The sequence below is a fragment of the Amia ocellicauda genome, chromosome 9, assembly GCF_036373705.1.
Source record: "Amia ocellicauda isolate fAmiCal2 chromosome 9, fAmiCal2.hap1, whole genome shotgun sequence".
Classification (NCBI taxonomy): Eukaryota; Metazoa; Chordata; class Actinopteri; order Amiiformes; family Amiidae; genus Amia; species Amia ocellicauda.
Window position 1 is genome coordinate 24,942,393 of NC_089858.1, and position 14,980 is coordinate 24,957,372.

General features: G+C 36.7%; 1 protein-coding gene across 1 annotated transcript in view; it reads right to left on the minus strand.

The window, feature by feature from the left end:
* zcchc14 (zinc finger, CCHC domain containing 14) overlaps nt 1-14,980 on the minus strand; it is a 61,101-nt gene that overhangs the window by 7,610 nt on the left and 38,511 nt on the right. Inside the window, exons 4-11 of the mRNA XM_066713827.1 lie at nt 13,997-14,068; nt 11,686-11,771; nt 11,191-11,285; nt 8,893-8,938; nt 6,852-7,155; nt 5,029-5,117; nt 1,585-1,688; nt 448-591 (exon numbers count right to left, since the gene is read on the minus strand). Of these exons, the coding sequence (XP_066569924.1) occupies nt 448-591; nt 1,585-1,688; nt 5,029-5,117; nt 6,852-7,155; nt 8,893-8,938; nt 11,191-11,285; nt 11,686-11,771; nt 13,997-14,068 (940 nt within the window). The remainder of the gene's footprint in view (nt 1-447; nt 592-1,584; nt 1,689-5,028; nt 5,118-6,851; nt 7,156-8,892; nt 8,939-11,190; nt 11,286-11,685; nt 11,772-13,996; nt 14,069-14,980) is intronic.

The following is a 14,980-nucleotide window of genomic DNA, read 5'->3' on the forward strand; positions in this document are numbered from 1 at the left end:
ATCATAGCCCTGAGCAAGCAATGTTGCCATGTTAATTACAAGACTGCTACAGATAATCTAATACAATAATGATGCAGATCGTACTACCCAGAAGTCCAAAATTATATTATATTTATATTATATTAAACCTCACAGTTCCATTATTTCAAATAAAGTCTACTTAATTAGTAGGGGTTCACTTGCCTTTTTTGGTATCTTGACCATCCTGAGTTTACAGATTAACAGAAAATGAAAATGACACATTATGGTGTTAAGAAAAGGTCATTGGCTTGTTTTGAAACTGAACAGTTTGCTTTGGCTTTTCAAATTCATAAGTCTGTCTCTGTGTCAACAACTTCAAGAATGTGCCCTATTGAAAACATGTGGTTCACATGAGAAGCTCTGCTTTAGGTCCTGACAAAGGATTTGGTTTGTGGGTAGTTTCAGTTTTTCCTGCAGAGGTCTTACGTCTGTGGGTGTCCTCGGTGCTGTCGAAGGCCTCGTCCCTGGAAGAAGCTGCCATGGGGCTGGTCGGGGAACTGGAGTACCCTGAGGAGGAGCTACTGTCCCTGGGGAAGGGATGAGGGCTGGGCTCCACCTCCACACGCAGCTCTGTGAAAGAGGAAACCAAACAAACAGCAGCAGCTTTAGACAGGAAGAACATCATCACAGTGTTCTTTGCAGGAACATCTGTCTTCTTAGTATGGGTACTTTTTTGGCCCTTATACTATTGCTAGTCTTCATCTGTTAAAATGTATAATTCAATTACATGAATTGCGATTCTTGATTGCTTCGTGTTTAACCCATACATATGCCCAATATTGTACACATATTACATCTACCTACTGAGAGAGGTACTACAGTGTGTCTGTAAAGTTGCCACTGTTATGCATCAAATGTTCCTAGTTTTCCGTGATAAAACAAATCAAAATTCTCTGTTAAAAAAAAGAAAATGTGTGTTTTCCCACATTCAAATTAAAGATTCCTAACCAGAATATGCACAAACACGATATATTGTGGTAAACAAAACATTTTTTATTCAAACATTAACCATTTTAATCAAGGTTAGAGCCTATAGAGAGCCATCAGCCTCATTAAAAGCAAAACACAAGCAAGACCAGGCAACATCTTTCTAATATTTCAGCAAAACAGCAAGCCATATTATTGACTGTACTTTGGGGAAAAAAAGTGCCATGTTTTATGTACAAACAGAATTTCAAGTGAAAATGGCATTTACCTAACTTTAGTCGTCAACATATTGGATGCTATTTAACCAGATATTTTAATATTTTAGACGTTAGTGTTGGGTACCCCAAGTTTATTAAATTATATTTCCTTGGACGATGTTGTGTGCAATGCAGAAATTACACTCAGTGGTACACTAAACATTCAAAATATATTAATCAGTGTGCTTCATTGATTAAAAAAAACATCTACAAAATAAATGAAATTCTCTTCCAAAGGAAAAATTGTGTTTATCTGTGGCAAACAGTTTTATAGGAACCTTGCTAATGAGACTTGCTCTTTATTAGTGTTGCCTTGGCAGAATCTAGTATGTTGATGGGTAACAATTAAAATGACTGAAAAGGCCCAGTCTTGGGTTACCGGCATTACTGGTGTGAATATGATTGGTAGGGGTCACTCTTGCCACTCCACTGGTGGGCACAGGAAACTGGGATACCACGTACTTCTTTTCAAACTTCTCTCGACTTGCAAGGGGAAAAGAAGAAAAAGGTTTGTGTTTAAAAGGTGAAACCAACCAAAATTTCCTTCAACTAAAGGGAAGTCTAGAGAGCTGTGACACTAAGTTACACATTTTATGAAGTGAGTCAAGTCATTTAGTTTCAAATAACAAATGTTCTGTATAAGTGTTCCTTAACAACAGCACCAACTCGGCTTATAAAACCAATGTTTTAAAAAAAGAAAAATTAAAAACTTTAGTTTCCAAGAGCAGTGTTTCCAAATAATGTAATTTTCTGAAATGAATCATTTTCTCTATGGATACAAAAAAGAACTGAAACAGCTTTGCTTGGTTGCACTGTTAAATCACTAAAATCCAGTTTTCAATGGTCTCTGGCTTAGACTGGCAAAACAAGATGCATTTTTCTCCAATGACCGCTCCACTCATTCCCATTATAAATTAAGAAATGGAGACATTATAACTATGAAGACAAAACTCTTAGACATAAAACATTTATACCACTCTTGTTCATTTTCAATCTCTCATTTAACCCATAGAGGGCGTACAAATGCATGTTTTCCAATTTCAAACCACAGACCAGTTCCTTAGCAGTGTGCTGAGAAAGTCCACAATGTAAAAATAAGATTTTAAATAAATAAATATAAAATGTATTTATGTGCATTATTTTCGTTCCAATCAGAGCCCAAAAGCTCTATGCATCAAGAGAAGCTCAGAAAATAAATTTCGTTTTATTTGTGAAGTATTTGTTTTAAACATCCAAGTTTTCAATTAATCAAGGGATATCCTTACTATTAAACTGCACTGTAGTGACAATCAGAGAAGTGACACTATACACCATTGTATTATATAATTAGGTTACAAACCACATTTGCAGCTCTAACAGAAACCCAGACTACAACCCCAGCCAACAGCAACAATTTAATGATCGGCCCATACACATTTAAATGCATCTTACTAAACTCAGTAGGAATGTACTCCTAACCTTACTGGAAGAATGTTTACTTGGGACTAACCCTAAATTAGGTGCTACCTTTCATTATATTACCAAATCGAGCTAAATTACCCAAATAATACACTAAAACCGAATGTTAAATGTTACTATGAGGCCATTCCTACCTTTACCTGTATCTAAGCAATTACAGAGCAATATATAATCACACTAATATATACAGAAACTGGTCATTAATGTTATATTTTATTACTATTATTATTAGTAGTAGTAGTAGTATTAGTAGTAGTAGTAGTGTATAAAGGTTTAAATAATCAGTAAAATATGGAAGAACAATTATTATGTAAAGCCCTGGGTCATTGTAGCTGACCTGCAATCAGACAGTTTCTCATTTCTGTGACTGAAAACAAGTGATTAATTGCAGGAAATCTTCCTCAAATTAACCAAAACTACATTTTTTCCAGTTCTCAGCTTGGGTATTTTGCAGATATCTGGTGCTGATTAGAAGCACTCACAGTGACCTTTTATATTTCCAAACTGTTAACTATACCCCCAATCAATCCAGTATCTCTGACTGATCAGTACGCATAACTACATTTACTTCTCACAGGGTACAGTTATCCACATATATTGTAGATCCCATTATAATTGGCTGTTATCACTAAAACATGGGATGCAGCTATTCCATTTTACATTCAGCCACAATTATTTGATTCAGTTGCATTTGTTTTGTGGACATCTGTCTCCCTTGCATATACAAGCTGTATAATTGCCCCGCAACCCCCCCAAACCCCATTAGTGGAGCAGCACCAGGCTGAAATGGTAAACAAAGCTTTCTTTCATTAGAGAAATACTCACCTCAAGTTTACAGCTTTTGTCATAATATTTTAAAACAAAATCATGTGGTCTGCCATTCACATGGCATACACTGTACTACATACTTTTTTAAATGTCTTTGAGTAATAAACTTACATAGTATTATATTTTGCAATGGTGTGATCAGTTATGCCAAGGTGAACATTAATTTATCTCTATGTTAATTTACATACATTTATTTCATACAGCACCCAATAGGTGTGAGGGATAACATTTGTCTAATTAGTCACGTGGTGAACAACCAAATAGAATGGATAACGTATTTCCAATTTGGTGTGGAGTCCTTGAACTTGTTAGTAAATCTGCTTTGTCAGACACTTTTTTTGTATAAGTTAAAGGGGAAGCCATGTCCTTTTAATAAAGCAAGAATTTTTCTTTGCCATGGGGTAAAATACAGTGAAATCACCCTCAAAGGGAAAAGGGTGACTCATTAGCCACGGGAAGCCATTAAAATTTATGCCAGGAGACTGCAATAATCAGTTACATCTCAGTGGGGTTGCAGCCGTTAAAAATATAAGCTCAGACTTGCAGTTATGGAAAAAATGACTGGTCAATTATATTATAATATTTTGCATTTGAGTTTTGAAAATTAAAAAAGCAGAAGAAAACATAACCGTGTTCTTGTTTTACCAGAATTATAGGAGGTACACAACACAATCAAATTATTATTATAAAAGAAACAGAGCTTTGACCAGAATTACTTCATCAAACTTGCTTTACAAGAAGAGCAAAGCTTCTCAAGTGAGTTGTTAGAGGGATAATGAGTGATCATGGAAAGCTGCTAGCGAGATGTTCTGGTCAGTCTGTCCTGCTGCCAGTGAAATGCGATAGTGTTGCAGCTCGGACTGAATTCTCTGAAACCGTGGTCAACAAGTTATTAGACAAACATGCTCCTATCAGGGTCGATTCAGATAGTTTACGCCTTAATATTATACAAAGGAAAGTACAGAAGAATAATGTGATCCTTCAGATTTTAAGATTAATGTTGGCAAACTAGGAGTACAGAAACTTATTTTAACAAAGGCTTTAAAATGTGTTCCATCCAGACAAACTCCCAGCAATGCAGTAGAACCAGCGATGGCTGAGATGAGAGTATGCCGTTCAACATTGTGAGTGTTGTCTCAGCATTATGGTGAGAACATTAGACATCATTCACTCGAGAGGAACTCACACTGCTCTCCTGTTTTCACAGCAGCCTGAGTCACTCTCATGTCAAATCAAAGCGCTTTTAGGAAGAATGAAACAAACCAGCAGCTTAAGAGGAAATTCTTCAACACAGAGAGGCTCATTAATCCAAATCTCCTCCAGTAAAGCTAATACCATGATTATAGAATACATCAGTGAACAGGATGAATACATTTAAAAAGGACTTTGTGTGGGGTTGATCAGCTTTCCTACGAGATCTCTATGGGATAAATTAACTTAACCTTTGTAGTACGATTGAATTATGAATTATAAGTGTATTGTGTGCTGCATGATGACGACCAAGGTCTGGTCCAATCAGAATGCTTTAGGTACTCACTTCTGAAGCTCCAGCTGTGTTTTTAGTTTTTTCTTCGCTCCTTGAGTAAGATCATATTTATTGAGGTCCTCCTCTGTCAGCGCCAAAAACTGGAAGGAGAGAACAAAGGGTGGGTGGGTTTTGTTAAGCACAGTGGAAATCAATACTGTTATATTTGAGGTTCTGCAGGGTTTGAGTCAAATGGCATACAAACACAATTTTCAAACCTACCGAGGTCCAGGTAAACTGCGCAGACAAATAAGTGAGCTACTGCAGTACTACTGTCTCACATCTTAGGATATTTTTTGAGATTGTTGATCAATAAAAAAACATGATTACTTTGTGCTAAAATTGAAAAAGAACTAATGAAGACAGGGGTACAATATCCTTTAGGTTCTGATTGACACCGATATTTAAAGCATCCTTCAAAGCCCTCTAACCTCAAAAGATTTTCACAAAGTTTCAAAATGAGAGTTTTCCATATTAGTTAAAACCATATATAAATAGTTTTTATTGGCAGCTACAAGTTCTTTAGTTTTGTTTTTACATAACATTTTTAAGATTTCATCTTTTATATCATGTAATTTGAAAAATGAAATCACTCACTTAAATCATTAATCGTATAGGATCAGAAAACAACAGTGACTGGAAAGTCTGTTTTCTTTGAATATTTTGCAATCCCTGCAGTATTTATGTATTACGATGTTGGTTATTTTTAACTAGTTCTTGAGTATTATCCAGCTTCCTGATTTTTTATTTATTTTTATCATCAGTTCTTCTCTGAATGTTTTCCAAGCAAAGACGAAAATATACGAAAATTTTAACTCACTTCTGTAACCGCAGTTGAACTTTAAATGAAATGCTGTTAATTTATGACCACATAGTCCATTTTAGTCATAAAAAGAATAATCGTTTTGTAACTTCCGATTTCTTTAAAACTTAAATTTAAATACACTATTTCTCTTTTTATAAAATTGTTTAATGTATATCTAAAAATGTGTATAGTTTTTATGTGTACACACAGAAACACCCACACATACTAGCAATAAAGGGACCAAATAACTTCCATGTCGACCTTTGAACTCTAAACTAAAAACTGTGTTCTGTGAGGCAGCACATTCACAGGAAAGAAGTTATCAGATTCCAGCAAACCATATATCCAATGTATGAATAAGGAAAGATGACTGTTTCAATAACAAATCATATTTCTTGTTTGGTGTCCCGTAGATACTGTTTGGTTAAATATCAATATGGGCTCCTTCAGCAGTATACTTGGATCTCAAAACATCAATATGAACTGAGCAGACAGTGCTGGGAGTCTTCCTATTAATGATGAATTGCTTACAGATCACATATTTATACAGTGAATCATTTTCATTATGTATAACAGTAACCCTAACATATACGTCTGCTCTTTGGCCTTTACGTATTATAACTTTTAATGTTATGTTTACAATTGACTACTTAAAAATTACCAAGACAGTCATAAAAACACCTACAAATCTCTGTCAAAGGCCTGGCATTTCAGTTTCAGTCATTTCAGTTTTGGCCGATAATGGACTCAGATAGGTGAAGACGGGCACCGTTATGAAGTGCAACGCTTACTGGCACAGAGGGCTGCTGCTGCTTTAATGATTCCCATCCTGAAGCTGTGAATCATAAATCCTATTTTAATAAGAGATGTACACCGGCGCTCTCCAAAAGCTGGGCAGAAGCCAGCAGCACAACGGGGTTCAAACTTTCCCTCTGACAGCGTGCGGCGCTCACTTACACAGCAGCAACATTTTTAGCTTGGTGACTCATCTCTGTCGGGTTTTCGGAGCCCTGTACAGAGGGCAGCGTACCTTCTCCATGGTGAGCTGCTTGAAGACGGGGTAGTATTTGTGTAGGCGTAGTTTGCGCAGCCAATCCAGGATGCCATTCTGCTCTTGGCTTGGCTGGCTCTGTAAGCTGTGCAAAGGTGGGTTAGATGCAGTGGGTAAGGCGGGGGACGGTGTCAGGTTCTCTGCCAGGGTGCCACTGGGTGTCAGGATGGGTCCACTGGGAGGGGAGAGGAACGGGGCAACAAAGGAGGGTGGAGATAGCTGGTGTGCGCAGCTGCTGCTGGTGCTGCATACAGGCTGTATACTGGCAACACCACAGATAGGCCTATAGAAAGAAAACAAGAGGACTTCGTCTGTCTCGAGCAAATCATGTCTGCTGTGAGGGGATGCATTTGAATAGGCCATCACTAATAAGCATTCAAATAACCTGCTTTCAAGAACACTGCCTAGTTTCTGCTCATATGCAACTGAGGAGGACTGATGTGGTCGACAAGGACTAATTTAAATTTTAAAACATATTTATTAACCGTGTCTCCTTACAATTCCTATAGTCGCTAATTAAAAGCAGCTGAATTGCAGAAGTAGAACAGATCTGGGGACGGTGCCATCTTATTTGTTATTCCTCGGGTTGCCAGGCCTCTGCATGAGCTAGATGAATTCTGAGCAGAGATGTGGGATTTTCTTTTACTGTGGTAGCAGACTATCTAAATATACATAAATGCAGGATGTTAAATAGGCTGTGATCTTTATGAAACCAATATATATATTGCCTGAAAGTGCATGTAGAACCAAATCCAAGAGCAGATGGAAGCTGGAACAGGGGATTTCCAAGGCCCAGACACAAAGAGATCTAGTCCAGATGAAAACAATTCGAAGACTTCACCCTCTGGAAGTCAATGACTCAGTGCATGATTTAACAGATACCACTAATAATGGAAGCCACAGAAGGTACACTGATAAAATTATCTAGATTAAAAAACAGGAAAGCTCTTAAAACCCACACTGAGTGATAATTTATCTGTTGATCAGTTAATGATTAATGAGCCACTGCAAGACACTTTCTAAACTGTTTAAGATGGGAAAAGGCAGATGCAGGCTGCGCTGCTCATTCAACAGTGTGATGAACCGTTCACAAAGTGTTGCATTATCACCTGTAAAATGCATTGTCACAATACTGACACAACATAAGATAGGCCCAGCCTAAAGCCTTTTTCAGGATCCTGGGCTTCCCCCCCAGGATGCTAAAATCAATTACACTTTATGAGACAGCCACAATGGAGCAGTCAGCCCGTAAAATCAAGCAAGTTCCTTCCCAGTCAAGAGATGTTCTCAACATATAAACAAATACCTCTAAAAATACAGGCCCTGAAATTAATTTCAAGTAGTTTTCATAAGTTGAACCTTTCAAAACACGTTGGGTCCCATCTTAAATATTTAATCCCGGTCTCATGTTTGCCCTCTAGTTATAGATGTAATAGAATAGAGCCTTATTCAAACATCAACTGAGAGAAATCCTACACAATTAAAAAGTCCTTACTGTCCTTATACAAAGATGTAGGAGTATTTTATGTGCAAACATTTAGTGAACATGTGTGCAAAAGTGGATATTACCATTATCTTAGAACTCCTCCTTTCCGGAGACAAGGAGTAGCTGGCTCTTAGATGGAACATATATTAAAAAAAAGAGAAGACAAATACACTATATATTGAATACATAGAACTGAATAGTGGAGTATAACCTCTTTGCAAGCCATTTGGCTCTAAAATGTTTCCAATTCAGCATTGGATTTGTTCATTAACTTTATTACCTTATCTGTGCTTTCAACCAAAATGAAAGCCAATTCTAGTCACACACACAGTGCACAAACATGTTTTTTAAATAACAAATTTACCTTCTTATCTTTAACTGATCTCTAAATTGTGGTTGTTTGTTAATTTACAACTAGTCAGTCAGTGTTTAACAGTACAGCTTAGTGCACTTTAAAGACATTTTGGAAAATGTGTGGAAAGGCTGCTGGGAATAGATTTTCCAGCAACCCATTAAATGCAGAATGTGGCTTACCTTACAGCACTGCTGGAAGCTGTGTGCTGGAGAGTACAGCTAGGATCTGAGAACAGAAAAGACAATTCAGTTTAAGACTATATGATTGAGGCATATGAGGAAGGGAGAGGAAAGACAGAATGAAATATGATCCCTGCTTAGCTAATTTTCTTTTTCCACATATTACAGATTCAGGACTCTATTCAGCAACTAGCACTATCCACAGACAGAGGAAGACACAATAGGACACTGAGAAACTGGAGACCCTGCTGTGCTGGAGAAACCTAATGAAATAAAGGAATCCTCTTGGTCTGCGATTTAGATAGGAAGAAAAACTATAAAATAATAGTACTGGCTTTCGAAAACAAAAGTAGAGACTAAACATTTAAAAAAGAAAAGGGTCGCTCTGACAGAACATCTAAAGTTATCTCCTTAAAGTGGGGTTTTGAAAAACACAGTGCTTTACATCAGCCTTCATTTCTTAAGCAGTCTAAGCAATGTGTGTGTAATTGTTGCTTTCATTGTGCACATCCTGACAAGATTGCATATTGGGCCGAGTGCCCCGCGCAGACGTGTACAAAGGAGGAAAACAATCAGATTGCATTCATTTGGATCTCTGTAAAAGCATTTACTAAAACACCCCATAATTTCAGATTAATAGTGACGAAAAGCAATCAATCTTAAAACAAAGATTTTGCCTACATCTGTTCTGCTTTTCTATTAAGAGGTTTCTTTATTTTGTCCAATCACATTCACAACACATAAGATGCCCATTTACTGAGGATTTAAACACTGCCAAAGCCATTTCCTCGTGGGGAAAAAAAATTGTTTTAAATTTTAATGTCCAAGATTGGCATTGCACTTGACACAGTAGATACAATAAGTAACAGTAAACCATGCACACTAATTAGGGCCAATTTATATATACTGTGTGAGCTTTACAAGTTACATAATAATGTCCTGTACTCCAAAGTCTAGTTTTATGATCTGGAATTCCATGTATTGTTAACCCTATTATTCAGTCACTACTTGCTATACCTCCAACAAGTATCTGTGTGTCTCCTCTACTGCTGTTAATTACATTTTTACATTTTGTGTGAGAAGACATTAAGATAAACAAAATCCGAAACAGCAAGTTAGGCACACATGACCATATTCAATTTCATGAACATGAATCGCAATTAACTGGTAAAGTACAGGATAATGGATACAAAAAAGACTTAATGAAAGACTGCAACCAAAATCAATTTAAAACCAAACAGAGAACTCAGCAGCAAACGTATCCCAGTATCTCACTTGACAAAATAGGCCTAAATCAGCCTTTTTTGTTTTTATACACAAACCAAACAAATTACTTATTTTTCAAATTAAAAATTAAAATTAAAATTAAATAATTGAGTAAGTCTTGTGCAAGTGTCGGAAAAAGAGCACACTGAGAAGCCACATTTTTTTTTAATTATTATTATGAAGGTGATATCCATTGTTCAGTTCCCCATTGCTACTGCAAACTTTTCTTCATTCTGCCAATAAGCAATTTATTCATGTGCACTGAGTTGTAGGTTTGTGTAATATGGTTACAAACAACATTACATTAATAGGACCCAGGTATAAGTGAAAGGCGCACAAATATTTATATTTTATATTCAAAAGATTGAACTGCAGGATGTTTTCTTCCCCTGCAGTGTACATAAGTTCACTTAAATGAACAGCTCTGCTTTACTTATTTATTTCATTTATTTGTGCATCTGGTGTGTTTTGGTCCTGAAGGGAAACACAAATTGAATAAAACATGGAAGATGTTGCAATCACAAAACAAGATGAAAATGCATAACTTTGCATTCTGTTCCAGTTAATGCACTGGGGTAAAATAATATCATACTTCTTTGTAAGGGATGGTATATTCCTACAGGGAGAGTCTGTTATTTTTCTTTGTTTGTTTTACCTCCAATAAATTATTTTTTCCAGCACCTAATAATCCGCATAATTTTGCAATTATAACTAAGGACTACAGCTAATGACAGCTATTTAAATATCTTTTACTTAAAACAAAATCCATATTACTCTCCGCCTTCACAGTAAACTTTTGCACAGTCTCGGCCTGAGTCTGTTTATAACCACACAGACTGAAATAGATACACACCAGACACAATTATCTAACACCAAATTCTAAGCCTTGAGTCTTTGTGGGCCTTTCTAAAATTAATCATGACAGCATAGGTCATCCATGTAACAAGACACAGGCTTCAAAATATGACCACATCAATCACCGGCAAAACAAAGACAAACAAAGAAATAGAAAAATGCATTTAAAATACCTACTTGTTGTTTGGGCACACTGGGCGACTGATAGGGTGCTGAAGAACTGTTTGACTTGGTCATGTTTCAGTATGTGGGAGGGCAGTGACGTCAGGCATCTGCAAAGCAGAGAAACAGATGAATAAATAACTCAAATCTATCCGCTATGATAGTTTAAAGCAATCTTAGCCTGTGACACGTGGATCACCCATCACCCAGATATTTTTTTCTTTCTTATTTTTTCATTATATTTTACTATTCATGATGGGCTGTCTTTCTGAAATTTGAAAATAATACATTTTCTGGAGTTTTTAAAATGACATTAAAATGCACACTTCAACTTATGGACACTGGAGTACCCTACCTCAATTAATGTTGATTTTCAAGGAGGGATTGGTTAAAAGTCATTGACAGTTCTCTCATTATCCTCCAGACAATCACATGCAGTCCCAGGAATGGATCTTTTGCATAGTGATCTATTGGGATAGGATAGGTATTTTCTCATGGTGTCTAAATTACCTGGGGTCTGGGTCCAAGGTGGAGTCCAGGCCAGTGAGCTGTGGAATGAGCTTCTCAATATCTTCATCAGGAAAGAGCTGCAAGAGCTGCAAAGCCCAACCCATAGTTAGTTAAAACATGTAAAGACATATCATGTAATGAGGGGCCAGGGGAGTAATCTTCCTGACCTAACAGTAAAATATCAGATTCTTGTTTTATCCCTACTGTGGCCAAGTCCTTCTCTCTGTGTTAAAGAATAAAAACCATCATTCAGAGAAACAGCACTGTTACATTCATGAAGAAGGAATCTAACAATAATGATGTCCCACATTTTGACTATACCTCTATAAAACTGAACATCTGTGGAGTCTGGTGAGGGGGTTGACCTTGGAAATTGTTTAAACCAAACCCACCGTTGCGCCAAACAGTAGCCAGAACCAAAATTTAAATCCAGGCCCTGACCACAAATGTATATGTACATAGTACTTATTTAAACGAGTAATTCACCCAATGAAAATCTAAGCCTAGCCACAGCCTAAGCCTAATCCTAGTCTGAACCCTATATTTCAAAACACATTTGCATGAAACGCCAAGAGCAGAATATCTATCCGACAACCATTTAGAAAACTTCCCAGATTTACTATTTTCCGTAGTGTCCTAGTGACAAATCTCAAATTTCCAGTCCTTTACAATCACGTATTTCAGGGATGAATTTTGTTGGACTTAATGTCACACAGCGTACAATTCCAAGCAATTAATTTGTCCCCAATGAATTAAATAACAGCTCATCTGTATTCTAGAAATCTGGACATCAGCCTTTAATATTATAAGAATGCTTTGGATGACGATTTTAAAGAGACAATTAATTCCAGAAACAGTTGTGTCATCCTCATAATTAGTCAGTAATAGCCTGCAACGCAAAAGAATAGCCAGGAAACAGGTTTCTATGCCAGGTAGTTTGTGATTGTCACCAGCACTTACCACATAATTAGTTTTGAGCCCAGACTTCAAACTGTCAGAATTAATTATGTGGGACCATCTACAGGACTTGAAAGCAAAACTATGGAAAAACATGCTTCACCATCTTCGGAAGGGTTTGCTAGTTCTCATTATGATCCATTAGTTTTTTTCATTGTTAACTTTTTTTTTTTTTTTATGTGACCTCCACATGAGCAATTATGGCTCAATAAAATCAAGGATGTTTGAGCCGAACCAAAGATCAGATGCGCATATTCAGGATAGAGCAGTTTCATTCCAGGAATTTCCACATGGGCTCGGCCTTCACATTAATCACTCTTCTCCTGCACTTTCAGCCCAGGTTACTTTTATGTAAACAGCTACCCCTTTTCTTTTGTGTTCTTCACTCTGCTCCCTTGACATAATACTCTGCCTTGTGAAATGGATTAGAATAACAGATAGAAGCACATGTGTATTCGATATAAATATATTTATTCGATTCGCCTTCCGTGGTTTCAAATTTTCTCAGGCATATTGGTTATCTAGGATTTTCACAATGGCTCTCTAATCTCTATTAGTTCAGGGTTTGAAAGATTTATCTACAGTTTCAGTCGGTTTTTCACACAATATTTTCCTTTTGCCTGGATATTACACTTTTGTAAAAGCCACTGGCAAGCATAGGTTTCCTTTTCATGTTTCCAGTTTTCCTCACAGAAGAGTTGAATATAAACGGAAACAATTACCACCACAAGTACTAAAGATTAAAACATATTTATTCGTAACTATATTGACTTTTGTGCAAACAAATACTACAGCATGAATACAAATACAAAGATTCTCAACACATGACCTAAACCAAGCACATTTAAAACCCACCAACTCCTGGGCTGCATTTCCATCTTTCGCATGAGGTTTAGCGGTTGCAGGTCACACCACCTGTCTCTTAGAAAATCAACCTTGTAGTGAATACCTTGACCTTTATGCTGATTACCAAGACTTCTCCTTCATATTGTTGCTTGGCTGAATGTCAGTGAATGAGAAAGCTTCCCCATTTTCACATTAAACATAAACCTGTAGGGAAACCGCCAACTGGTGTAATTCTCCTGTGAGCTTCAAACACACTTCCAGGTCTCTACTATACTTTTCAAACCAAACTTACTGATTTAAAGAAGGTTTCTATCACAAAAAGGAAAATAATAGTCATTCTCCTTAACAGAATTTGACTTATCTTCTGCATCCTCTCATCACTTTTCTGTCTTTGAAAAGTTTCCCCAGTGATTCACTTATTTTCTTCAAATATCTTCCAGAACCTGCACATTATCCAGCCTCGGGGTAATGAAACCACTGTAAAACATGCATACGGTTTCTCATTTACCTTTGCGAAAAAGTCAGTCAGTTCTTGAGGAACTTTTGAAACGGTTGATACTGTAGAATCTGACCACATAACCTGAGAAAATAGAAAAATAAAAGGCATGGGCAACGATTAAAATAGGTCCAGGTATGATAATGAAGAACACGTTTAATGCTCTGTTTCAACATATGCTTATTAATGTACTGAGATCTATTAATTATGGTTTGTTATAATATTTTCACATGTATTTTTTTTCCAAACCAGAGATTTGAAAAGGGGAGGTCTGAAAACAACATATATACATAATGATATATAAAAATGTTCCTGTACTTACCTGATAAGCATCAGACTCCAAAATATATAAACGCAGGGTACTGAGGTGAGACATACAAATTGCCATTTATGGGGCAAAATCTGTATCTATCTATTTACACATGTACACAAATCAGATAATCAGCAGATGGTTTGGCTTAAGACTTACATTTTTGAATGTACTGATGGATGATACCACATTATCATCTTCTGAATAATGAAGGTTAGGGGAAGAACCTGATAGTTGAAGTCTATTGCATACAATCCATTGAACAAGTGTCTTGTTTTGGTCTTACAAAAGTGGGAAAAATATCACTGGAGACCACATTTAACCATCATAACAATGGGAGAATGCACAATCATTGTCAGTGTGACTATGCAGAATAACAACCACTTATTTTGAAATGCAGTTTAATTCATGGCAAAGGAATTGGAGCAAAGGGTAATGTCAGAAAGCCTTTAAAAATAGAAAAATAAATTGTGTGTAGTACACCAACAACGTCAAGGACACGGTTTTGGTGCCATTGCTCCTGCTGTTGTGGTCTCAGCAACACAGATGTGGTGCTGGAGCTGTTTAGTACTTTTGAAATACCCTGGATGGCAGTGTAAAGTACTGAATAGCCACTCTACTGGAGAACCCTTAAGTTTACTATTAAAACAGTACTATCATAAAACCCAAAAGCCTCTCCAATGATA